This window comes from Xenopus laevis, chromosome 1L (genome assembly GCF_017654675.1).
Source record: "Xenopus laevis strain J_2021 chromosome 1L, Xenopus_laevis_v10.1, whole genome shotgun sequence".
In the NCBI taxonomy this organism is placed as follows: Eukaryota; Metazoa; Chordata; class Amphibia; order Anura; family Pipidae; genus Xenopus; species Xenopus laevis.
Genome location: NC_054371.1, coordinates 27,966,278 through 27,994,153, shown reverse-complemented (window position 1 = coordinate 27,994,153; position 27,876 = coordinate 27,966,278). Strand labels below are relative to the sequence as shown.

General features: G+C 37.8%; 1 protein-coding gene across 1 annotated transcript; it reads left to right on the top strand.

Annotated features, from left to right (window-relative positions):
• Positions 1-27,876, top strand: wdr1.L (WD repeat domain 1 L homeolog). Its single transcript, NM_001088454.1, is given in 19 exon segments — positions 1-37; positions 1,389-1,510; positions 9,803-9,893; positions 10,447-10,594; positions 11,718-11,898; positions 15,568-15,645; positions 16,076-16,156; positions 17,624-17,857; positions 19,284-19,371; positions 21,495-21,651; positions 22,992-23,079; positions 23,644-23,754; positions 24,517-24,690; positions 26,122-26,216; positions 26,219-26,239; positions 26,241-26,255; positions 26,257-26,266; positions 27,688-27,696; positions 27,699-27,876. Coding segments are annotated over 19 exon segments (1,818 nt in total). The 5' UTR covers positions 1-21; the 3' UTR covers positions 27,798-27,876.

Genomic DNA, 27,876 nt, shown 5'->3' with positions numbered 1-27,876 from the left:
GACACCACCGGCTGAGGGAAAATGCCTTATGAGCTAAGTAAGTGTATGTCTTATTTGTATAGGACTGTCAGGGGATGCTGGGAGTTGTAGTCGGTGTATTCCATGGATTGTACTCCGTTTTGTGCCTGGAATCACCTTGTTGATCAGGATTTGGAATTTGCTCACCTGTTGCATGGGAACCCTGACCTGGAGCTGCTGGTCTGTCACCTGCTGGTGTAGTCCTATGGGTGTAATATTGGGAGTCTGAAAGCACCCCTGTTGTCCCAGTAATTTGCTATATAATCAGGCCTGGCAGTAAAACATTGCTATAGAGGGGCACCATTTGTGTCTGCAACAGGGCTAACTGGTTCCAGCATGTCTCGGCCGCCTTCTCCCAGCATGTCTCGGCCGCCTTCTCCCAGCTTTGGAACTACAAAATTAAAAATCAGTCCATGAGTGCTGGGAGTTGTAATTCAACAGCAGACCGAGGGTTACAGGTTGGACTCATAACATCAAGCCTGCACTGAAGTTCCCTTATTTAGCACAGTGATTTGCATGGAGATTATTTGTTTTGCCTGCTGCCTACATAATCATATTTTCTTTCTGCAGCAGCACCTCTGATCTGCCATGATTGACTGCACCATATTTATCTGCCCACGCATAGTCAAATGTTCTGTGTAGGGATGCACCGAATCCACTTGTTGGGATTCAACTTGAATCCTTCATGAAAGATTCAGCCGAATACCGAACTGAATCCGAATCCTAATTTGCAAATTAGGCGAGGGAATGGAAAAGGTGGGACAAAATGTTTTTTTACTTCCTTGTTTTGTGACAGAAAGTCACGTGATTTCCTTTCCCACACATTTACAAATGCAAATTTGGATTCAGTTCGGCCATGCACAAGGATTCGGCCGAATCCTGCTGAAAAAGGCAGAATCCTGAATTCAGTGCATCCCTAGTTCTGTGTAAAGCAAGCCCCTGGGGGGGGGAGTCTATTTTCCTTATAAATGGGATGGCTTCTACAGGCTCCTCTTGCTTTATTGTATGCATCAGCCACTTTCTAAAGGTGGCCATAGAAGTAACAATTACGATCTTTCTTGGAAAAGATATTTCCAAGAAAGATCATTTCTTTCAACACACGTGTAGAGCTGAATTGTTGGGTATACAGATAGAAATAATAGAATTCTACCTGTATGTGAAGATTCAGCACTAACAATGGCCGATGTTTGGGTGCCTTCAAAGGCCCCCGATCAAAATTTTCCATCCAGCCTGATCGTCAAACCGATATCAGTTGGCTTGTTTCCCACCATACAAGCACTGAATATAGTACGAAAATGTTTTGTACGTTATTATCTGTGCGTCTATGGCCACTTTTACACTTCCTTGTCTTAACCCTATTTCTATTTTAGAGAAAGTGTTTGCCAGTCTTCCACAGATGGAAAGAGGGGTGGCTAAAATTCTTGCTGGTGACCCAAAAGGGAACAACTTTCTGTACACCAATGGGAAAAGTGTCATCATCAGGAATATCGACGTAAGTCCTCGTATGGCATTGCCCCTCATGCTGTCATTCTCTAAACATAGAACTTTGAAAGGTCTCACTCAGAACAAGGATGTGTTAGGCTTGTTAATGTGCTTTGGGGGTTTCAGTTTTTCTTTTGCCTCTTTAAAATATATGTATTATCCCAAGAACAAAGAAAACCCCTTAAAGGAGCAGTAACATCAAAAAATGAAAGTGTTTTAAAGTAAAAAAAAAAATATAATGCAGTGTTGCCCTGCACTGGTGAAACGGTTGTGTTTGCTTTAGAAACACTACTATAGTTTAATATAAATAAGCTGTTGTGTAGCAATGGGGGCAGCCATTCAAAGGAGAAACGGCTCAGGTTACACAGCAGATAGCAGATAAGCTCTGTAGAACATAATGGTGTTGCAAAAACAGCTGGAGAGCCTTTTTCAAGCTTAAAGGAACAGTAACGCCAAAAACTGAAAGTGTTTTAAAGTAATGAAAATATGTAATGTTGCCCTGCACTGGTAAAACTGATCTGTTTGCTTCATAAACACTACTATAGTTCACATAAACAAGCTGCTGAGTAGCAATGGTGGAAATTGAAAAACGGCTATATGGCATAGGATAAATAATGGATAACAGATAGAAAATAAGCTCTGTAGAGCATAATGCTATCTGCTGTCTAACTTGAGCCTTTTCTCCTTTGAATGGCTGCCTCCATGGCTACACAGCAGCTTATTTATATAAACAATAGTAGTGTTTCTGAAGCAAACACACCAGTTTTACCATTGCAGGGCAACTATGCATTATATTTATATTACTTTAAAACAATTAAATTTTTTGATGTTACTGGTCCTTTAAGTTATATAACGAGTTGTGGATCAAGTTGGCAAGTCTGAATCTGTTATCCACTATTTAGCCTGTGCCATATAGCCTTTTTTTTCAATTTCCGCCATTGCTACACAGCAGCTTATTTATATAAACAATAGTAGTGTTTCTGAAGCAAACACATCAGTTTTACTAGTGCATAGCAAGAGTACATGATATTTTCATTACACTTTCATTTTGTGGCGTTACTGTTCCTTTAACGTATTTTTGCATCTGCTTTGGAGAGCAGAGTGAGCCTCTGAGCTTTTCAACACAGTTGTACCGCTAAATATTCCCTGAAAATATGGCTGACACTCTGGTAAAGTACACTGGGGGTCATTTATCAACACTGGGCAAATTTGCCCATGGGCAGTAACCCATGGCAACCAATCAAATTGCAGCATTCATTGTTCTATTTGCAGCTGGCTTTAAAAAGCTAAGCACTGATTGGTTGCTATAGGTAACTGCCCATGGCCAAATTTGCCCAGTGTTGATAAATGAGCCCAACTGTGTCATTTATCAAGATAGAGTGAAGATGCACGACAATCCAATAAATGTACACACATGATGTCACATGTAACATTTGATCCCATTAAGCTTTGCAAATCTTTATCAATGTGAACTGAGATGAATGCTTAACATAGAGAATAACAGAAGAAGACCTGGTTTTCTGCATTCATTATCTCTGTCCCTCGGGTGCTAACCCAGATGTATGAATCAGAAAAATGTAGGGATGCACCGAATCCAGGATTTGGTTTGGATTCAGCCTTTATCAGCAGGTTCGCATTTGGCCGAATCCTTGTGCCAGGCCAAACTGAATCCATATGCAAATAAGGGGTGGGAAGGAAAATCAAGTGACTTTTTTTTCACAAAACAAGGAAGTAAAAAAAAAAAAATGTTTTCCACTTTTTCCTTTCCTACCCCTCATTTGCACATGCCTCAATATGCAAATTAGGATGCGGCATTCCGCTGAATCTTTCACAAAGGTTTTGTTGCATCCCTAGAAAAATTGCAGTTTTTTGGGAGTGCATGGCAGCTTATGGGTACAGTACATGCACTAATGGTATTGGCACATGGAACCTTGAACCCAATGCCGATCATTTTGCACAGACATTCATGGACAGAGCTGTGAGTTGCCTTTCATTAGTGATTTTTGTGTAAAAACCTACTGTGGCGCTCTCCTGTAATTTTAATCCTTTTTTTTGGTGCCTTCCGTTTATGTTTGGTTCTTTGTACATGTTTATGCAGCCACACATGAGACACATGCAGTCTAAACGTAGCTTAAAAAGTAGATGTCCTAAAGGCTCCATTATAATTAGGACCATGATGTTATGATTCTGTATATAGGAACATCTTTTGTGGTTATGTGTGTGAGCTTTTAAAGGGCTTGTTCACCTTTAAATTAACTATTAGTGTTTTGTAGAGAGTGATATTCTGAGACAATTTGCAATTGGTCTTCATTTTTTATTATGTGTTTTTTCCGTTATTTAGCTTGTAATGAGGCAGCTCTCCAGTTTACAGTTTCAGCAATCTGGTTGCTAGGGTCCACATTACCCTAGCAACCATGCATTGATTTGAATAAGAGACTGGACTGCGAATAGGAGAGACCTGAATTAAAAGAGGGGGGGGGGGAGAAAAAGTTACAATAACAATATATTTGTAGCCTTACAGAGCATTTGTTTCTTAGATGGGGTCAGTGACTCCCACTTGAAGCCTGGAAGTCAGAAGAAGAAGGCAAATAACTAAAAAAAGAAATAATGAAGACCAGTTGAAAAGTTGCTTAGAATTAGGGATGCACCAAATCCACTATTTTGGATTCGGCCGAATCCTTTGTAAACGATTTGGCCGAATACCGAACCACATCCTAAATATGCAAATTAGGGGTGGGAAGGGGAAAACATGTATTCCTTTCCTTGTTTCATGACAAAGTCACGCGATTTCCCTCCCTGTTCCTAATTTGCATATGCTAATTAGGATTTAGATTGGTTGCAGAAGTAGCCCTTCCATAACATCATAAGGGGTATATTTATCACAGAGTGAAATTAGAGATCACCACAGTGAAATTCCACACTCTCCATTCATTTCTAATGGATTTTTACAGGCATATTCATCAAAGGATAAACTTTCACTTTCACCCATTGATAAATACTACCATAGAAATGAATGGAAAGTGGCGGAATTTGACTCTAGAAGACTGTGGTGATCTCTAACTTCACTCTTTGATAAATATGCCCCTGTAAGTTAACTTCAAAGTAAAACACCCCTTTAAGCTGTCTTTCCACTAAAAAAAAAAATATTCACACAACATTTCTGTGCAAGTTTTTGCATGTATGGAATGTGTTGGCACAAGTTGAATTTCTCTCAGAGACTTCCAGTACTTATAATCGTTCTTTTTATAAAGCAAACTAGTTTTTTCATCCTGTACAGAAGGAAATCAGAAATACCTATCTAATCTTTAGCCTAGAGTCCTAGTTAAAAGGTGTGTTTCCAAGGCCCTGGCCTGTGCAGCCTTCTGGATGTAATAATGACTAAGTGCCACTCCCTGACTGTATGTGTACGTACGGGTATTAAGCTGACTCATAAACTGTGAACGAGACTCTGTATTTCTCATGCTGGAATGAATCTGGCTTCCTTATTTGGTGTTTTACTGAATCCTTGTTTGTGGCCTGTAATACAAATTCAGCAGAATGATCTCAGATGGAATATTCCATCCCTGCACCATCTCTCTTAAAGGGATACTGTCATGGGGAAAAAAAATCAGTTAATAGTGCGGCTCCAGCAGAATTCTGAACTGAAATTCTCAAAAGAGCAAACAGATTTTTTAATTTTTAAATCTGACATGGGGCTAGACCTATTGTCAGTTTCCCAGCTGCCCCCAGTCATGTGACTTGTGCTCTGATAAAGTTCAGTTACTCTTTACTGCTGTGCTGCAAATTTGAGTGATATCCCCCCCCCCCCCCAGGAGTCTAACAACAGAACAATGGGAAGGTAACCAAATAGCAGCTCCCTAACACAAGATTACGGCTGCCTGGTAGATCTAAGAACAACACTCAATAGTAAAATCCAGGTCCCACTGTGACACATTCAGTTACATTGAGTAGGAGAAACAACAGCCTGCCAGAAAGCAGTTCCATCCTAAAGTGCTGGCTCTTTCTGAAAGCACATGACCAGGCAAAATCACCTGAGGTGCTCCTACACACCAATATCACAACTAAAAAATATACTTGCTGGTTCAGGAATTAAATTTTATATTGTAGCGTGAATTATTTGTAGTGTAAACAGTGTAATTTAGAAAGTAAGACAACATCATAAAAATCATGAGAGAATCCCTTTAATTTCTTTGACTTGTTCGCTCCATTTTCATGTGTAAATAGATGTTTGGAAAAAGCAGGTCACAGCAATCCTGGTCAAGGCAAGTTGTTGTTCTCCTCCATTATTCTAGTAGCCCTGTTTTCCTTCTAGAATTAATGGCATCCTAATCTGGCCCATTAGAAGCTGATAAAGAGGACAGTATCCCACAGAGCCGCAAGCAGTGGAATATTGAAGCACAAGTATTCCCTGCTGTGAGAGGAAACTGCATTGCCAAGTTGTTTTTGGCAAATTAACGGCTTTTGTGGCAGCAGGATGTCTTTCTGCTCATACAAAGCAATTCCTAAATTGAATTGTATTTAAAAAAAAAAAAGTATTATTATTATTTAAGGGATGTGTTAAACCAACAAATATTTTGCCTATAGAGAGGGATAATTGTTGCTTCTTTAGCTTCAAAAAGCTGAAGCCAAAACATTTACATTTGATTGAATTAATAAAATAAACGGATATTCTAAGCTAAAGAAGCAACAATTATCGCTTTTATTATTTAAAATTATTTTTTTTTTATCCTTTATTCTCCATGGTTATGCTTTTGCAGCATTCTTTTCATAAGGAAATGATAACTGTGTGATATTAAAGTGTTTCTGATCAGTTGGAAGCTTTGTTTGTGCTGCAGTGTCTAGAATGTGCTTTCCTGTTCTGGGCAAAAGCTGCTTAACTCCAGGCCTTTGTTGCTAAACACACACTAGACTTTTGGGATTTTTGCCCCTTAAAGGGGACCTGTTACCCTAAGAATCAATTCCAAATCCTATTTTATGTTGTATGTCAAGCAAAATAAACTTCACTTACACTGTATAAATTATTTTAATCTTATTTCTTTTAGTCTTGGAAATCCCAATTGTATCAAGCAGGCAGCAGCCATTTTGTGGACACTTTTTAAAGGAACAGTAACATCAAAAAATTATATTGTTTTAAAGTAATAAAAATATAATTCAGTGTTGCTCTGCACTGGTAATGCCATTTACTTCAGAGACACTACTATAGTTTATATAAATAAGCTGCTGTGTAGCAATTCAAAGGAGAATAGGCTCCGGTTACGCAGCAGATAGCAGATAAGCTTTGTAGAACATAATGGTGTTATCTGTTATCCACTATTTTTAACCTGTGCCATATAGCATTTTTTCAATTTCTGCCATGGCTATACAGCAGCTTGTTTATATGAACTATAGTAGTGTTTCTGAAGCAAACACATCAGTTTTACCAGTGCAGGGCAACAGTACATGATATTTTCATTACTTTAAAACACTTTTATATGTTGGCATTACTGTTCCTTTAAGGCGAGCTTTAGATCATATAAAATCTTGTTTAGGCACCAAGATGGAGCACCTTGCACTGGGTACACAGTAAGATGTTGAAGACAGAGGGGCAATGTAAGGGGTGCAGTGTTGTGATGTGTGGGCCGGCCTGATACCGCGGGTTAGGACCGATCTCACACCCCCTTTTCCCGGGTCGCAGGAGGGTCTGGTCGACTATACAATGCTGACTTCCGGGTTAAACTTTTATGGACAAGCGCCTGCTTGCCCCGCCCCTTTTGTGATATCATTGGCAGGGTGGCATGGGTCTATAAAAGGAACCCGGAAGTCGGGCACGGGTGGACAGAGGGCGAAAATCGTGCGGGTCGGGAAAAACCCGAACCGCACATCACTAGTGCAGTGACATCTAGGAAGTGCAGAATAGAAAGTGAAAGTAATTGCCTGCCCCGCCTCTATGCCATAAGGCATAGAGGAGGGGCAAACCATATGATTTGACGGCTGAGAGTTTTAAACAAGTTTATATGGATGGTATGGATGTTTTAATAAAAAAAAAAATCATGTTTAATTTTAAAAGGACTTTTATTATACTACTTTTTATGTTTGAGTGACAGATCCCCTTTATGCTTGTGCAAAATAAAAATGTGCTGTGTGTGAACCACCAGCATCTGTACTATGCAGCCTCTACAGCACCACTGCTTTTGGTACTCCCATATTATTGCTTCACTGGTTAGGGATCAAGAGATGCATCATTTAAATCAGTGCCTGCACCGGCGGAGCTTACAGTCTAAGGTCACTCTCTCTTTCATATATTGTGTATGTTTTTGGTGTGTGGGAGGAAACCAGAGTTAGAAGAAAACTTTGGGGCATTGACCCCCATAATTATTTACTTATTTGCACGAAATATGTGTTGTAAATGGTTAATGTCTGATCTAAAGAATGCGGAAGCCGTTAAGGGAAAATAGGAAATGAATGATGCGGCTCAAGCAGCTTTTACCACAACAGTTTTGTTCTCAGTATCCTAACCTCTTCTTTTGAGCTCATTGCACAGGGCATAGAAATTCATGGTTGCAAGTTATTGTACCCAGACAGATCTCACAGTTTTGATATTTAAAAATAGAGAACTTAAAGGGCAAGTCAACCCCAAAATAGAAATTTGCCTAATAAAAGAAGCAAGAGTCTAAGCAAGTTTCCAATATAAATTTATTAAAAATGTTCAGTGCTTTTTAAAGTTATTTCTAAAAACAATTGATATTGAAAGCAGCATTTGCTTAATTCCCAGTTGTTAACTTTTAAACAATGTTACAACAGTCTTGGTTCCCCAGCAGAGACAGGTCTTGCATTGTATCAACAGTCTGAGACATCAGGGTAGAGAATAGAAAGGGACAGACAAACACTGCTTTCAATAGCCTACCATAGAAAATTTGTAACATGTATATTGCAAAGTTGCTTAGAGTAATGTTTTCTTTTATTGGGCAAATTTTTATTTTTGGGTTGACTTTTCCCGACCCGAACATCACGAACTCCCTGGTATCAGTGGAAGAACCAAGAGAGCTGCAAAGCAGGAAGTAGTGTTCTTGCTATTATGTTAGACATCCAGTCACTCCAGACATCCTGTCTATTTACCCAGTTTTTATACTGAGAAAACTTGTCCTTCTTTCTCCCCTTTTACGTTTCTCTACACCAAGCCACCTTTAGTACCAAAATATCACCATAACTGGCCCTAAGCTCTTTCCGTAGTGTCTGTAAGGGCTATGTTTAGTTCCCAGCAATGCACTTCATATACCAGCATGCTACATTTCACACATTATCACAAGCCAATTGTTCTGTTCAATTTTCTTGATTAAATATTATGTATTTTTTTTTATTATTTGCCTTCTTAATCTGCCTTTTTCAAACTTATTTATTATTTATTTTTTTTTAAATGGAATGAGCCCAGCAACCAAAAATAATCTGCTGCACGCTGAGGTTGCAATTCTATTGTAATTATGTTAGTTCTATATTACTAATCTTTCTCATCTCTCCTAGTTATATTTCAGTCTCTAATTTAATTTAAAGCATTGTCCGATTGCTAGGTAAATTGGATGCCAGTGTCGGACTGGGACACCAGGGGCCCACTAAAAAACCTTAGAACAGGTGCCCACCAAAAGTTTTTAGACCAGGGGCCCACTCTCAGTACTGTTATTCTTCCTCTCCTCACTCAACCTCTATTCTACTAGTCTCTTTTCTTTACATACTATAATCCCACCTATTTAGCCACTTTGTTCTTATAGAAATAGGGAATGGCCATGAAATAGTTTAGAAATGTTTAGCAGCACAAGGGCCCACTGACACCTGAGCTCACCGGGAGTTTTCCTGGTATCCCGGTGGGCCAGTCCGACACTGTTGAATGCGGCCAGATAGATGTTAAAATGCCAAATAGGAGAGCTGCTGTAGAAAAACGCTAAATACTACAAAAAAATAAATAAAATAAGACCGTTGTACATTTTCTTAGAATATCACTGTGGTAAATTGTGACTTTGACCTCCCAACCTCATAAAATTATACTATGAATTATATACTCTAAGTGAGCTGTCACTTGTCTGTCTGTTTGTTGTAAATGTCTAAACAGGTGCAATACAGAACATTTATGGAAAAAATGAACTAGTGTCCTTCGTTATTACAGTGGGGTTTATTGTTTATTTATAAAGCTCCAGCATATTCTGTAGTTCCGTACAATAAATGATTTATACATTAAACATAAACAATCACATATCTACCAGCAACTTATACAAGAGGTGAAGAGGGCCTTGCCAACAAGAGCTTACAATCTACTTTTGCTTTTGTATTTCAGAACCCAGCTATTGCCGACATATACACAGAGCACGCCCATCAGGCTGTCGTTGCCCGATATGCTCCCAGTGGATTCTACATTGCATCAGGAGGTAGATTATTTCCACAATAACTGGTTGCGTCATCAACTTATCCGACAGAACGGGAGCCTTGCATTGTTATCTGACATGTCTGGAACTTGAAATGCAACTGTTGTTACTCACTAAACCGTTACAGAATTCATAAACCAATTTTATATAAATGTTTACGTAACTGGGACCTTTCTAAACTCTGAGACAACGTATCGATGGGCCATTGTTTTGGTCTAATACACAGGCCAGTAAGTTGCTGACTTGCTGTGGAATGGCCAAGTCATCGTTAAATGTTGCCCTGTGTAGGGTCCTGTTAGACTTGGGAATGGACCTATGCGTAGTAGGGAATTTTCATTTTAATTATAATGTCCTGCCCATTGGCCAACCACAATTATCATATTTTTATAACCGCTAGTTATTAGCCATGGCAAAGCACTTCAGTCGTCATGATCATTATTACTAGTTATCGTTCCTTTAGCCTGTATTCCACAGTAATTTACTCTAGGTACATCTTTAGCCACAGGGATTATAGTAATTTGTGTTATTTTTTAACTTTTTTTCTATTCCATTTTAGACACCTCTGGAAAGCTAAGGATCTGGGACACAACCCAGAAAGAGCATTTGCTAAAATATGAGTACCAGCCATTTGCAGGAAAGATTAAAGATATAGCTTGGACCGAGGATAGCAAGAGAATCGCTGTGGTTGGTGAAGGCCGGGAGAAGTAAGTAGATGTTGCCTTGTTTAAGTTTCTTTTTGTAGCTCCCATTTTTTTTAGTGATTAATCTTTCTCTTCAGCTTGCATATTATCTTACAGACAAGATTTTACTCTGCACTTTCCCCAGAAAAAAAATAAACAATACAAGGGACTGGGAAAAACTATTTGTTGCCTCTCCTGTCCCATTAGAATAATTTTTTGACCTGGACAGAACACTTTGTATAATGGCAAAATAATATGGGGGTGATCGATCCAAAATGATATTAAAATGTGGGTTTTCTAGATTTTTACCCTGAATACAAGACTGCCAATTGACAAAAACTCTTGACTTTGATGTGTTGTATTGGATCCGTTATCCAGAAAGCTCTGATTTACGGAAAGGCCATCTCCCTTAGACTTCATTTTATCCAAATAATCCAAATTTTTAAAAATGATTTCCCTTTTCTCTTTAATAATAAAACAGTAGCTTGTACTTGATCCAAACTGAGATATAATTAATACTTATTGGAAGCAAAACCAGCCTGTTGGGTTTATTTAATGTCTACGTGACTTTCTAGTAGACTTAAGGTATGATCCAGATGACGGAAAGATCCATTATCCAGAAAACCCTATGTCCCGAGCACTCTGGATAACGGGTCCCATACCTGTACTATTAATAAACTGATATTTTACTTTTGATTTAGTGGCGGGAAGGGTTAACTGGCTATGGTTCATTTCCACCCCCGAATCGGGTGTTTCCTTTGTATATATTGTACAATTCTGTACACGTCATTTGTTACTTTCTGTTCCATATTGGTTGTATATAGTTTTATTATTGTCTATGATTGTTCTATCACTTTGCTGTCTAAACATATAGAGGACACTGCCTCTTTAAGACTGTCTTATTTTTGTACTTTCTCCTATTGGCTGTTTTTTTTTTTTTTTTTTTTTTGCAATGATTAAGTGCCCCTAGGACACAATTTTTGTATATATGTATATGTGTGTGTGTGGTCTGTATTGAATGACCCCTGCGACCCCACCATAGATAGATGATTTTTATTTATTTTTTTGTTGCTCATTATGTGTTCTCTCCCAAGTACTGGAGCTATTTAACATAAGAATGTGCTCTGTCTCCCACATTGTTCTATAGATTTGCCTCTGTCTTTCTTTGGGACACTGGCTCCTCAGTTGGGGAAATTACTGGTAACATCAAAGTCATTAACTCTGTGGACATCAAACAGACCAGGCCGTACCGCTTAGTGACTGGTAGTGATGACAACTGCTGCGCTTTCCTTGAAGGACCGCCTTTCAAATTCAAGTTTACAATGTCTGTAAGTTTGAGCCTTTTCAATACTTTAAGAATAAAATGCGTTGCTTAAAGAAGAAGGAAAGCCGCAATCGATTGGAGGGTTAACAAATGTTAGGTCCCCCCCCCCCCCCCAAGTATTGTAATGACTTGCCTCATACCCTAGGCCAGTGCTCCCATTAGCAGAAAACTGCACTGGCCTGGGACACTTTCTCCCTTCTTCAGAATCCAGTGGCCGACGTGTAGTACAGCAAAAAAGCAAGCTTTTTTGTTAGTCTGTCTTTTTACCCTCTTACTTGGCAAATCTTTGTAATAAGAGTTGTTTACGCTTAATAAATATTGAATTTTTAGAGGAAATAAAATGATTCATGGGGGGGGAAAAAAGCAATTCAAATGTTACAGTAAATCGCCCCCAAATCCTTGTGCTTTTCTCATTTCTGTGTATTTACTGAAATAGTAGGTTGGTTGCACATTTTCAGCTCAGGAATGTTTAGATGGTTCATAACTAGTTGCTACTATATTTCTGGGCCTCTGTTCCACTTCCTTCGGACAGGATCTTGCCACTGAAAGGCCTGGTAGCAGATCAAACTTTGAGTTTAATTCAAATGAATTCAAATGAATTCAATTAATTCAACTGTCATTTCCTTTAGCTATACGTCTAGATGTATAGTGTCCTTTTAAATCCTCATTTTCAGCTGCTGTCAAGTTTTTTTTTTTATATGTTCTTGCATACCTGTTCCAGCTAATGGGAGTGCGTGCAATCAATATCTCCAGTGAAAGCTCCATGTTTTCAAACCTTTTTACATTAATAATGAGTTTTCCACTTGCTACTGACTCCTAATTACATTGCTCAACTACAATGTATGCATGTTCAGTTTTTGAACAAATAGAGGAACAATTTCTCTTAAGAAGGACATGCAGAATATCTTATGCCTTCCGTCTTGTTTCCATTGTGGAATTTATTTATTGTACATTTTTATAGTAATGAGAGATGTACCGACAGGATTAAATACACAATTGTGCTTCATGTGGAGCCGGCTCTAGTTACAGGGAGAGAAAGGTGCCACCCGTACATCTTACGGTGTAATACAACTCTTACAGCAGGGGTGTCCAACCATGGACACATTGGAAGAAAACATTTCTGGGGCCACACTTGAAATACACACAAACACTAATGCTAACTTTTGATGCATATTATTGTAAAAGAAAAGAGCGTATCATAAACCTAGTGGGATTTTTGACATTGTGTTTGAGAAACTAATGTATCAATGTGTGGTTCAATGGAAGTAGTTGCAATTCTAAAGGTGCTCATCAGATCATTTGGTTCTAATTTTACTCTTAGGGGGTTATTTATAAAAGTCCAAATTTATCTCAGTATTTTCTGCTACAAACTTCAATGAAAGCTGGTCAGGTTTTTTCGCTTATTATATTTTTCGGAAATTTTACTTTGTGTGGAAAAAATAAGATTTTCAAGGTTTTTTTGGGGGGATTTTTCAACCAATTTTCAAGATTTATTTTTTTCGAATTTTTCATCCGAAAACTCCGCTTTTTGACTGAAAACTCCAAAAATGTTGGCGTATTGCACGAAATCCAGCGCACATCAAAAAATCATTGGGACTTCTCCCATTGACTTATATGCAACCTCGACAAGTCTGAGATGCCGGATTTTCTGATTCGGGCTTTTCCATCCTAGGGGTTTAATAAATTCCGAAAAAGTCATGATTTTTTAAAAGTCTGATTTCATACAAAAATTCAGAGTTTAGTAAATAACCCACCAAGTGTGTTCATTCTTGAAAAAAGTTGCTCACAAATGTAGGCGCTGCATATTTCACTAGCATAGCGGGCGATGCCGCTGAAGAATGATTACCTGCCTTTTGTAAGTAACCGAGCTTTTCCTGCTCTAGGAAGCCACACATCGCACACCCCATGTAAAATTGAAAGCACGCAAATAGCGACCGTGTACATACGCTCTCTGTGCGTGACATTTCAACATGACGTTTCCTTGATTGGCGGAAGCTGGGCCACATGCGGCCCTTGGGCCACAGGTTGGATACCCCTTTCTTAGAGGCATATTTATCAAAGGGCTGAATTTCATATTCATGTGAGTTTTTTTTATTTATTTAAACTCCCATAAATTTGAAATTCGACCAATCGAAATGTATCAATAAGATCGAATTTTCTCAGCTTGGACGAATTGAAGACCCAAAAACTCAAATTGAATTCCGTTCGAATTACAAAACCCCGATTTCGAATTGAAAAAAACTTGATTTGAGTTTTTTTTTCAGGAAGGCTGCAAACCTCAACAAATTAATCCCTGGACCTCTCCAACTGACTTATACAGTAATTCGGCAGGTTTAAGTGGCGAATAGTCGAATTCGAGTTCTTAAAGGGCCAGAGTATGATAAATCTCGAAATTCGAATTAAAACGCTAATTGAGTTTGGAATTCACAATTCGAATTTGAGAGTTTTGAACAAATATAATTCAAAAATTCTAATTTTCACTTCGACCCTTAATAAATCTGCCCCTTGATGTTGGCCTCTGACAAACAGGACATGTAAATACAAATAGGTATTTTTTGGCTGTTTTTAATATTTTCTTATTGTTTTCATATTGAGCCTTCAGTGAAGCACCCAATCTCTGTGTCTAGCTCGGCGAGCGCGCGCGGGGGGGAATACAAAAAATAATTGACAAATACCATTAAAAAAAGCCCATAAGGTTTTACTTCTCTAAAGCACTTTCCTGACAAAATGTAAACTGCTTAGAATCATGTCATAAAACTGCCTCTTGTTTCCCTAGACAAAGCTAATTTTTTTTGCAGTTTAATGTCCAAACTGAGTTGGCCGCATTATAGCCAGTGTATGGTGTTGGTCAGTTTTATTTTACGAGGACCAAATCTGCTCATTGATGCGATCCTCTTACTGACTGCCTGCTTATCCACTATTATCATCTGTTTGCCTAAGGACCAAACAGTCGGCCCAATATTGCCCAACTATTAAGGCTCGTTTACTTTTTATAGAGGAGGAGCACTGGGGTAAGAGTTAAAGGAGAAGGAAAGCTACGGAGGTATTTTATCGCCAATAGATTAGCTGCAATAGAACAAGCTAGAATGCTATATTTATTCTGTAGAATGTTTTACCATACCTGAGTAAAAAGCTCTAGAAGCTCTCTGTTTGTTTAGGATAGCAGCTGCAGTATTAGCTTGGAGTGACATCACTTCCTGCCTCAGTGTCTCCCTGCTCACTTATAGCTCTGGGCTTAGATTACAGCAGAGAAGGGAGGGGGGAAGAGGAGCAAACTGAGCATGCTCACACCCGGGGCAAGGAGTTTTAAGATGAAAACAGGAAGTCTGATACAGAAGTCCATGTACACAATAGAAGGAAAGAAATGCTGTGTTTATTTTGACAGAGGACTCAGAGCAGCACTACTTTGAGGGTTTATTGGTATAGGCAGGTGGACCTTTCTGATAAGGCTTACTTGGTTTTAACCTGTCCTCCTTTAAGCAGTAAGTTTCACTTCTTAACAAATGTCCACCTCCTAGCAAACTATTTGTTATAATGTTTTAATTTATATATATATAGATAGATAGATAGATAGATACACATACATATATATGTATAGTGTGATCTGTATTGAATGACCCCTGCGACCCCACCAAGTAAACATTATTTTAATATATTTCATTTCTCTTAACAGGATCACAGTCGCTTTGTAAATTGTGTCCGATTCTCTCCAGATGGAAGCAAACTTGCCTCTGCTGGTGCTGATGGGCAGGTATGTAGAAATGACTCATGAAAACAGAGGCAGAAGATTTGATACTGTGATTCATTAATCTTATTGCTTTGTAGCTGTACAATTATGCAATAATGTATTTTTTGTTGCAGTTATAAACAATTTGTATTTAAAAAAAAAAAAAAAAAAAAAAAAAGTAGTTAGAGCTGATTTACATAGTTTTTAAAACATGACAAATTACCCTGAACCTTCTCTGGGGCAGCAAAATGACTGGAATATGTGGGACTGTCATGGGTCACACTCCATTGTAACCAATGGGAATAAGTATGGCACTAGTATAATTTATTTGCCGATTGCAGGGTTTTTTTTTTAAAAAAGTCACTTCCCATTGCCATGTTTTGGAATCAACTCGCAGTAATCGTAAATCCTGGCATTCCTGCTCTCTTGCTTAACGTTTTTTGTTTTATTTTAGATTTTCCTTTATGATGGTAAGACCGGAGAAAAGGTCTGCAGTCTTGGAGGAAGTAAAGCACATGATGGTGGAATTTACGCGGTACTTGACTTATTTTTTCACATATTGCCACACTTCTCTTAATGCTTCACAATACTAGGTGTCCTTAAAGGGTCTGTTGACCTTTGAATTAACTTTTAGTATGTTGTAGAGAGTGATATTCTGAGACAATTTGCAATTGGTTTTAATTTTTTTTATTTGTGTTTTTTTGAGTTATTTAGCTTCTTATTCAGCAGTTCTCCAGTTTGCAATTACAGCAATCTGATTGCTAGGGTTCAAATCACCATGCATTGATTTCAATAAGAGACTGGAATATGAATAGGAGAGGATCTGAATAGAAAGTGGAGTAATAAAAGTAGCAATAACAATAAATTTGTAGCCTTAAAAAAGGCATGTAAAGGCAAAAAAAATAAAATCCCATTTCTATTGGATTTTATTTTTGCCTTTACATCCCCTTTACTGTTTCCAACTCCAGCTGCAGGGACAAAGATCATGGAGACAGATTTAAACAGATAAACTGGGATTCTATTTGGAGGATTATTTTGCTGCAGCCACTGGTTCTGCAGAGTTGGATAAAGTTTGTATTAAACAATACAAAAACTATAAAATCCACATTAGATGATATGTCAACACAGGACTCAGTGCAGTCTGCATTCTGATTATTAATCAGTCTTGCTGTATTGGCTTCTGGCAGATATTATTTGACTTGTGCTGTTTTGATAATTTATGACGATCCCTAAGCAGCCTAGATCACACTGAGCATGTGCACAGTCTTGGTCTTGCAAAGATGTTTAACAAAGTTACAAGATGGTGACCCCCTGTAGCCAACTTTGAAAGCATAAATCATTTGTTTTATTAGGCTTGTGGTGCAGAAAGTTTGTTTAGTATACAAAATACAGCATTTCTAGCCTTATTCCATTTTAGACTTTCCTTCCCCTTTAAGTCATCTGAGTGACGATAACTGTTGTCTATAAAAGGTTTATTTACAGTAGTTATTTATTTTTTTTTGGAGAAAGATTTTAGAAGGGTGCCTATATCTGTAGATATAGCCTGAAGAAGTGTCTCATAATTCATGTGAATTGTGTACTATTTGTTCAGTACTCCAACAAAAATCACCTTTTTATGACATTTTTTTGTGTTTATGGAGTACAGTATTTTTGCATTTAATTGCAGCATTTTCACATGGTGCACCAGCATAGCATGTCACGGCATTGGTATCATTGGAATGGAACAATAATGGTTTGCTTAAATGGCGATCTGCCTAAATCAAATGTTTGGATAAAATTAAATCCATCTGCAGCTGTATGTGCACAATGTTTGTTCGGCATTACTACAGTTATGGGAACTATTATCTTGAAACCCCTTATCCAAAAGCTCTGAAATATATCAATGCTCTTTACATGTAGTTTCTTACTTAAATGAATACCATCTTAATGTAAACCATCATTGTTATCCACAGAAATGTTGTAAAATTGTCCTGACCAGCTTTGTGTACTCTTTGTCTTGCAGGTTAGCTGGAGCCCTGATGGTACCCAACTGCTTTCTGCATCTGGTGACAAAACCACAAAGATCTGGGATGTCGCTGCTAATTCTGCAGTCACTACATTTAATCTTGGTTCAGATGTATTGGACCAGCAGTTGGGCTGTTTGTGGCAAAAGGATTACCTGCTGTCTGTTTCACTTTCTGGTTACATCAATTATCTGGACAAAAACAATCCTGCTAGACCATTACGTGTAATTAAGGTATAGTACAATAAAGCAGCATACAATTCTACTGGCTGGATAATCCTCCAATTGTAATTGTATAGCTGCTTATCTCTTCTCATATATTTCTGTACCTCAGTTTATGCAATCTCTGAAACCTGTATTTATTCTGGGGTCTTGATATCATTCATTTGTGAATCGATCTTACAGGTTTAACAACACATTTTACCCTTTTAACAGTAGGGTTTAGTCTGAGTTCTGTAAAAATTGGCCTCAATGGGTACATTATCATTCAATGTAAGAATACATGTGCCATAAGAATTACGTAATATTAAGGGGCTGCTTTACTAAATTCAAGATCCCAGTGTCTCTGTGATTTCCATTTTCTCACAGCAAATAAAATGGAGATTCTCGTTATTTTCAAATTCATGTTTTCTGACCTCCAATTTTCAATATCTGTCAAATAGAAAAATTAGAATGTAAATTCCCAATTCAAAACTCACAAATTCAGTTCGAAAATTTGAATTTACTATTCGACCCTTTATAAATCTGCTCCTATGTGTGCAAAAAAAAAAAAAAAAAAAACTTGATATTTAGGGGGCATTACCCAAGATGTAAACCCTCCAAAACAAATGAATGTAAAATGGAATTTTTGCTGTTTACATATTTCTTTTCTCTAATTCACATTCCATGTATAAGATCAGTTATCTGGAAACCCATTATCCAGAAAGCTCTTCATTACAGAAAGGCCATCACCCATAGACTCCATTTTATCCAAATAATCCACATTTTTAAAAAGGATTTCCTTCTACTCTGTCATAATAAAACCGTAATTTGTACTTGATCCAAACTAAGATATAATTAATCCTTATTGGAAGCAAAACCAGCCTATTGGGTTCATTTAATGTTTACATGATTTTCTAGTAGACTTAAGGTATGAAGATCCAAATTACAGAAAGATCCATTATCTGGAAAGCCCCAGGTCCCGAGCATTCTGGATAACAGGTCCCATAGCTGTATTAGAAATAACATGCTAATCTAACAAATTTCAAACTGCACCATCCATTTCTTGAGAAAATAAATGTTTGGTGATATTACTCTGCGTTGAAAATGAAGTTGGCAGAATTACTGACAAATTACTGGTTAACATAATGTTTCTATTCTCTGGAAATGAATTCTAGGCCAGGCGGCTGAAATGGCCAGCAGGTGGAGCCGTTGTTTTAAATGTATTATATTGACTGATTTTTTTTGTTTTAATTTTAAGTGCTTAGCATGATGTATCATTCATTTGTTTTGAGGGTTTAAATTTCCTAAAAGTAGAATTAAAAAAAAAAAGAAAGTGATTTTATGTGCTACAGGATTCTAAAAACTTCCACGTGTTTCCTTGAAATATACCTGCTCACCTACCCACCTTCTGTTGATTTTTTTTTTTTGCGTGATCATTGATCTGTTTTTCTATTTGCAGGGACACAACAAATCAATACAGTGTATGACCGTAAATAATAGCGATGGCCGATCCACCATTTATACAGGAAGCCACGATGGACACATCAATATCCTTTTTCTGCCAGTTAACATTACTTACATAAAGGGAGTTTCCTTCTGATGCTGGTTTGGTAATTACATAAATGGTAATGGGAGTGCAGTTTCCTAGAGTTCTCCAGTTTTCACTGATTACTTTCAGTAATTTGTATTTGCATTTCCAGCAAACATTATATAATAAGGTGTATGACTCATACACTACAAACATGAGCTTTGTTTCACTTTCTACAATTTTAATAACTCCCTTCTGATCTTTGAGGATGTTTACTTTTTATAGTTAAAATACAATTTATGTGTACAGGTATGGGATCTGTTATCCAGAATGCTCGGGACCTGAGGGTTTCCGGATAACGGATCTTTCCGTAATCTGGATCTTCATACCTTAAAGGGCATGTACAGTCTAAAATAGAATAAGGCTAGAAATGCTGTATTTTGTATACTAAATATAAACATGAACTTACTGCACCACAAGCCTAATCAAACAAATAATTTATGCTTTCAAAGTTGGCTACAGGGGTCACCATCTTGTAACTTTGTTATACATCTTTGCAAGACTAAGACTGTGCACATGCTCAGTGTGGTCTGGGCTGCTTAGGGATCGTCATAAACAAAGCTGCTTGAGTTCTGCATGGCTGGGAAGTAAGGCGGGGGCTCCCCCTGCTGTTCATAAGTATGATTGTTTCCCTGCTCAGCAGTTAGGACCGTCTGACAATTCCTATCCACAGCAGTACATGATGGGAGAATTTCACTGCATACAGTCAGGATTCTTATAAAAACGTGCACATTTTTTAATTGAATATATTAGAGATTGGCAGTCATTTAAAGGAGAACTGAACCCCCTTTAGGCAAAAGTCCCCACTGCCCCCCCTCCCTGCCTCCCCCTGCACAGTGCTACAGCAGATTGTGTCCCCTCTAGGAATTCTGACCCGCATCTGCAGAAGAGCGAAACGGAGCTCACGGGTGCCATTTTCCGGCGCTTCGGTAATCTCCGGGTCTTCCGTCCCTTCGGCAATTTCTGTATCTTTCGGGTGCACAGTTGTAACAAACCGGAAGATTGCTCCAAAGGTGCATGCGCTGATACGCCGCTTGCTTCACGAAGAATACCAAAGCGATGAAGATGGCGTCCTGTAAATGTACATTGGGAAATGAGAAAAACTTGTTTTTTTTTTTCTTGTGAAATTTATAGACAAGGGATCCTCAGCCCACATCTGAATTGCTACTCTGTTTTTCCATCTTCCATTAGTACCCATTGAAACATTATCCAACCATTACAAAACTGCTGTTGCTACGTAAACATGACTTTGTTTTTCCCCAAGGAATAGAGTCGGCTGCAGAGGTTCTTATTAGCTGATGCAGAAAGGCTTTAATTGCACAATTACTTGTTAATCAAAAGCACTCTCGGGACCACCATTAATATTGGTGCATAAAGCTTTAAAGAGTCTGTTTCTCTTAAGTTTATGCTCTCTCAGCTACTTTAGTTTACCACTGAATGTCAAGCAAATTATCTGAGCAGCACCCTTAAAACTAGTTACAAAATCAATGCTTATTAATTGTCGTGAATTTTCATGGTTCCGTAATTTATAATGCAGTTGTAAAAACTCTCGTCATTATCTCTGCATTTTGGTTTTATAGGATTGTATAGAAAGGGCATAAAATTTAAAGTGTCTCTAATTAGTTAGAAAATAATGTAGTGTTGCACTGGTGAAACTGGTTTACCTCAAGAAAGACTGCTATATATACTACTATATTATATATAATCAAGCTGCTGTGTAGTCATGGGGCAGCCATTCAAGCTGGAAAAAAGGAGAAAAGGCACAGGTTACAAAGCACAAAACCGATTATGTTCTGTCCAATACAATGGTGTTTTATCAGTAATCTGCTATGTAATGTATGCCCTTTTTTCCTTTTATTCATCTGGAATAGCTGCCCCCATGGCTACACAGCAGCTTATTTATATAAACTATAGTAGTCTTTCTGAAGCAAACACGCTTTTACCAGTGCATAATAATTATATATTGCATGTTAATTACTTTAAAACACATTTTGATGTTACTGTTCCTTTTACATGTTTGATAGTATCTCCTAAAAAAGATGTTTCCTATTCACAAACGTCTTCCTTAATAGTACAATATACATTATTGGGATGCTGAGACAGGCGAGAATGACACATTCACTGGTAAAGGCCATACCAACCAAGTTTCTAGCATGGATCTGGATGGCTGCAATCAGCTAATCACGTGCAGCATGGATGATACTTTGCGCTATACCAGTCTGATCAGCAAAGATTACAGGTGTGTTTCTCATGTACCTGGAAGGTAAGGGGGATTAGTTAGCTCATTTACAGATATCCATCCCTGGCATACAAAAATGTACTGCAACAAAATATAGGCTTGCTTCTTATCTCCTCAGGAGTATACTATTTGTTTAACACAATCACTGAGTCATGTGACTCACTTCGCACCAGTTATATTACGTTTACTATGATATAATACACAAGAGCCATGAATATCCTGTAAATGATATCCTTACAAACGGTGCTTAGTGATGTCATTGGTTATAATCAGGGCTTAGTGATGTCGTTTCTGTGAGATGACTCGCTGAAAATTGTGTATTATAATAATAAAGTAGCCCCTGTTGGAAAATATGAGGATATTAGAAGTCACAACGGAGTTTTATAACCTGTATAAAAACCTTCTGCCCTCAGCCTCGTGCTTTTACGTGGTCATGGAACTTCTCGGTAACTTATAATAACCTTATATTTTACAAGAGGGGGTACTTTATTCACTAAATCTTTTGCAGGATATTCAGGGCTTTTCACTGGTGCCTGTTACCTGGTGCTTTTTTTGTGGCCATGGAACTTCTCAGTGACTTTTAATATATAGTGAATAAAGTACCCCCTCTTGTAAATTATAAGGATATTATAAGTTACAGAGGAGTTTCATGACCATATAAAAACACCAGGCTGAAGGTCATGGAACTCCGAGGTCACTTCTAATATCCTCATTTTGCAACAGGGGGTACTTTATTTATTATAATACACAAGTTTTAGTGAGTCAAGTGACATAAATGACATCAGAACTCACGTTTATAACTGATAACATCGGTACTTAATGTTTATAAGGATATAATTTACAAGATATTCATGGCTTTTGTGTATTATATAGTAAATAAAGTACTCCCTCTTGTAAACTATAAGGATATTATAAGTTACCGAGGAGTTTCATGACCATATAAAAACACAAGGCCGTGTGTGTGTGTGTGTGTGTGTGTGTGTGTGCACACACACACATATATGTATATATATATATATATATATATATATATATATATATATATATATATATATATATATATATATATATATATATATGTATGTATGTGTATATATATATATATATATATATATATATATATATATATATATATATATATAATATGTGTGTTTCAGTGAGTCATGTCATAGAAATGACATCAGAACTCACCATTTATAAACTCACCGTTTATAAGGATATCATTTACAAGATATTCATGGCTTTTGTGTATTATAAGGGTATAAACAAACCTTGTCTGTACATTTATTATTTGTGGATAATTAAATTGCATTGTTTGACTGAGCTGATCTTTTCTGTAGTTCTTCAGAATCTGTTAAAATGGACGTTCAACCTAAATGTGTTGCTGTTGGTTCTGGTGGATATGTTGTGACTGTATGCATTGGCCAGGTAAGTATCGTTGCAGTTTCCATGGTTTGTGTTCTGCATACAGTAATAGTATTAAAAGAAAGGAGAACATTCATTCTGCTCAATCACACAGAAGTCATTTTCTAGGATACGTAAATGGCCAATGGAAATAAATGTGTATGAAACAATCCAGTCATTTTATTTCCTAAAATTCAATTTTCTACTTAGCCTGACCTCTAAGAACACAATTAGAAAACCATACTAAGATACGGTCCATGTAATGCAGTTTTATGCATTAACTGTAGGTGTTGATATTGTTAGGGTGCACTTGCTACTTTCCAACAACTCTATGGGGGAATGCACAAGTATTGTTACTGAGACAAAAGAATGGTTTTGTTTGTTGGATTTCCCACCATATTCACAAATCTCTATTTCCACATCGGAGTCTTTCTTATAACATTTTAACAACATGATCCAATCAAGGGGCCAGTGGAAGAATACAGAATTGACATTTTTACCCTTTAATAATCTCTTAGCATGTTTAGCATGAAACATATGTCTGTGTTGACACATATTGTTTTCATATGTGTGTTTCTTTTTTTCAAGATTGTTCTGCTGAAAGACAAGAAAAAGGTTTTTGCAATTGACTCGTTGGACTATGAACCGGAGGCTGTAGCAATTCACAAGGGCTCTGGCACAGTTGCTGTTGGTGGAGCAGTAAGTGTTCCTTTATTCCCAGTTTGAGATGCTGCCGTTCTCTGGGTTTTTTTTTCATATGTAGAACTTTTACTACTCTTCTGTTCAGTCTTTTGTGAACCACCTTTCACTCTAGTTGGCAATACCTACATCGGTGACATCTACCCTAAAAACAAAAGGTCCCTCAACTAATTTTTTTTAGCCAGGTAACCCATACTGTTTGACCCTTATAAGTAGCCTGTCTTCCACTTTAAGGGCAGAGACACACGGTCAGATTCAGGGAGATTAGTCGCCCGGCGACCAATCTCCTCTTCTTCAAGGTGACTAATCTCCCTGAAAGGCTTCCTGTTGGCTAGAATGTAAATCTTCAGCAGGATGGCACTCGGAGAGTTTTGTTTTCCTAAGTTGCCTTACGAGGAAACTACGGGCAACTTTGGGAAAACGAAGTGCTCCGAATGCCATCCCGCCAGCGATTTACATTCTAGCCGGCGGAAAGGCAGTTTGGGGGGGGCTAGTCGCCCCGAAGAAGAGGATTTGTCGCCAGGTGACTAATCTCCCCGAAACTGACCGTGTGTCTGCCCTAATTAGCTTCTTGTTGAACTGCTTGGTGGCCATCTGGTAGGTGTCCCTTTTAGGGTGTATCAGAGTAATAACATACCTATTTTTAAGTACTAAAAAATATAACAATATACTTTTTTGTTTTAATTAACAAAATATCTAACGTTTGGGGAGTGTTTTTGTCCCTTTAACCTGTGACATCTCCTCTTAATATTTTCTTTGAAGGATGGGAAAGTTCACCTGTATTCGATTCAAGGAAATTCTCTGAAAGATGAAGGCAAGACCTTACCTGCAAAGGGTGCGGTGACTGACCTTGCCTATTCCCATGATGGCGCCTTCCTTGCAGTTACCGATGCTAACAAAGTTGTTACAGTCTTCAGTGTGGCGGATGGATATTCAGTAAGAACATTTGTAGCCATATATACTTGGTCCTGCCAGAATAGCCTTATGGCTTTATATCTATGTGAATTTCCATACAAGAGCAACTCTCTTGCCCTGTCTCTCTCACTCTTGAGTAAAGCAAATCCTATAGCCTATTAGTGTTAGTTACTCTTACAGACTTTGTTTCCAGATGGCTGACATTTTCCTTTCCAATGCTTCCAATAAAGGGGTAGTTCACCTTAAAATTAACTTTTAGCATGTTCTAGAATGGTCAGTTCTAAGCAACTTTTCAATTGGTCTTCATTATAGTTTTTTAATTATTTGCTGCCTTCTTCCGACTCTTTCCAGCTTTCAAATGGGGGTCATTGACTCCATCTATTACACAAATGATCTTTAAAGCGAAAAATTGATTGTAAATATTAATTCTGATTACTCCTCTTTTTATTCAGGTTATCTCCTATTCATATCCCAGTCCCTTATTCAAATCAATGGATTGTTGCTAGGGTAAATTAGACCCTAGAAACCAGATTGCTGTAATTGCAAACCGGAGAGCTGCTGAATAACTCAAAAACCACAAATAATAAAAAATGAAAACCAATTGCAAGTTGTCTGAGAATATCACTCTCTACATCATAGTTGAGCTTCAAAGTTAATTTAAAGGTGAAAAACTCCTTTAAAACTAGCCAAAGAGCCCACAGCAAGTCGCTATCCGGTAGCATTTGCTATTTGAAAGCACCCTTTGATGGTATGGATTACTATACCTAGAACAAAATTCTGCCTGTTATTACATTAACGCATGTAGCGTCTTATCAATCTGCAGCCTTGACTCTGTTGCAATCCAGACGAGTGGGATATTGTTCACTGGCATGCGCACAGCTAGGTCAGAGATGTGATATGTGGTAAACCTAAGGTTTTCTGGGTGTTTGTTAGTTATTTTGTTTTCATTTTTACAGGTTGTATAGAGTTTTACTATGTCATGTGGTAGGAATTGACTGTAATACAGGCTGTGTGGTCTGTGCTAGAGTCTTGCAGGATTGTTGGGTGTGGGTATAGATGCGGGTTGCGGGTCTCATCTAAATTTCTTATCTTAAGTTACATTGTCTATATTTTACAAACTTTTTTTTGTCCCCGTCCACGTTTGATAATGTCACCAGTTTGCAGCAACATCAATTCCTGTTTAATGGTAGTCGGTGGGTTGTGGATAAGGCAGTTGCGGGTCGGGTAGCAGATCAAAGTGGGTAAATATGCGGGTTGTTGTCGGGGTCTTATAAATTGGTTCCGCAAGGACTCTAGTCTTTGCTCGGAGTGGCAGGTGCATCCTCCTATCCCCAAAAGCTCACAGCCTGTGCAACAAAGGAGTCTCATACCCCTGACATTACAGAGCACACACTGCACAAAAATCCACTGTTTTGAGAGAATTTAACTGACTCTTTTCATTACTGGGTCTAGGAGAAAAACAGTTACTACGGACATCATGCAAAAGCTCTTTCGGTGGCCTGGTCACCTGACAATGAGCACTTTGCCAGTAGCGGTATGGATATGATGGTGTATGTTTGGACCTTAAGCGACCCAGATACAAGAATCAAAATGCCAGGTAATTTATATATTTTTTTTTTTTTAACTGCAAAACTTGGTCTGTACACTAATATAGAGTAGTGTGCAAAGTGTTGGTGTCTAAGCTATGGGGCTTACACTCCCAGGAGTGGCCAAGTTGAAGGCCAATTAGTGAATATTTACTAGGGATCCCCCGAATTCAGGATTTGGCCTTTTTCAGCAGGATTCAGATTCGGCCGAATCCTTGTGCCTGGCCAAACCAAATCCGAATTTGCATATGTAAATTAGGGGCGGGGAGGGAAATCACATGATTTTTCAAGGAAGTATATTTTTTCCACATTTTCCTTTCCCTCCCCTAATTTGCATATTCAAATTAGGGTTTGGGTTCGGTATTTGGCGGAATCTTTCACAAAGGTTTGGCCAAATCCCAAATAGTGGATTCGGTGCATCCCTAATATTTACTGATTAGTGTATCCAGAGAGAGCTCCAAATTACAGAAATGCCATCTCCTATAATTTTAACCAAATATTTAATTTTAAAAATGTAATCACTTTTTTTTAATAAAGTACCTACTACTTGTTCCAAACTAAAATATAATTACTTCTTATTGAGGGCAAAACAATCCTATTGGATTTAGTTATTGGACTTAAAGGGCATGTAAATTCTAAAATAGAATAAGGCTAGAAATGCTGTATTTTGTATACTAAATATAAACATGAACTTACTGCACCACAAGCCTAATCAAACAAATAATTTATGCTTTTAAAGTTGGCTACAGGGGGTCACCATCTTGTAACTTTGTTAAACATCTTTGCAAGACTAAGACTGTGCACATGCTCAGTGTGGTCTGGGCTGCTTAGGGATCGTCATAAACAAAGCTGCTCCCCCTGCTGTTCATAAGAATGATTGTTTCCCTGCTCAGCAGTTAGGGACCGTCTGACAATTCCTATCCACAGCAGTTAATGAAGGGAGAATTTCACTGCATACAGTCAGGGTTCTTATAAAAAACCGGTACACATTTTTTAATTAAAGTATATTGGATATAGGTTTCTTTTTCATTAAAGAAAGTAAAAATGGAATTTTATTTTTATGCCTTTACATGCCCTTTAAGGTATAGTGATCCAAATTACAGAAAGATCCCTTATCTGTAAAACCCCAGGATCCGAGCATTCTGCATAACAGGTCCCATACATGTACTACCGACAGTATAGGACAGTTACTATTATGAACATGTGTTTATATAATGAGGGAGCAATTTAGTATTTGGCGAGAGTTATGGACATTCATTGGGGATTTGGATGTAGAAGATGTTAGGGGTGGTTTTTAAACTCGTTTATAATTACAGGCTATGATGGATGTCTCAATGTTCTGTTCCCTTTTTTACTTAATGGTTCTTAAAACTATTGCTTTTTCTTCTTAGAAATATCTGTATTTATTAATTTGACTGTTTCATATTTCTAGATGCTCATAGGCTACACCACGTGAGCAGCTTGGCCTGGTTGGATGAACACACGTTGGCTACAGTTTCCCATGATGCATGTGTCAAACAATGGACAGTCACCTTCAAATGAACACACGCCATTCAGTTAGAATACAGATGTTCAGGGACTAAAACTACTGCTTTGGGAATAATAATTAAAAAAAAAAAAA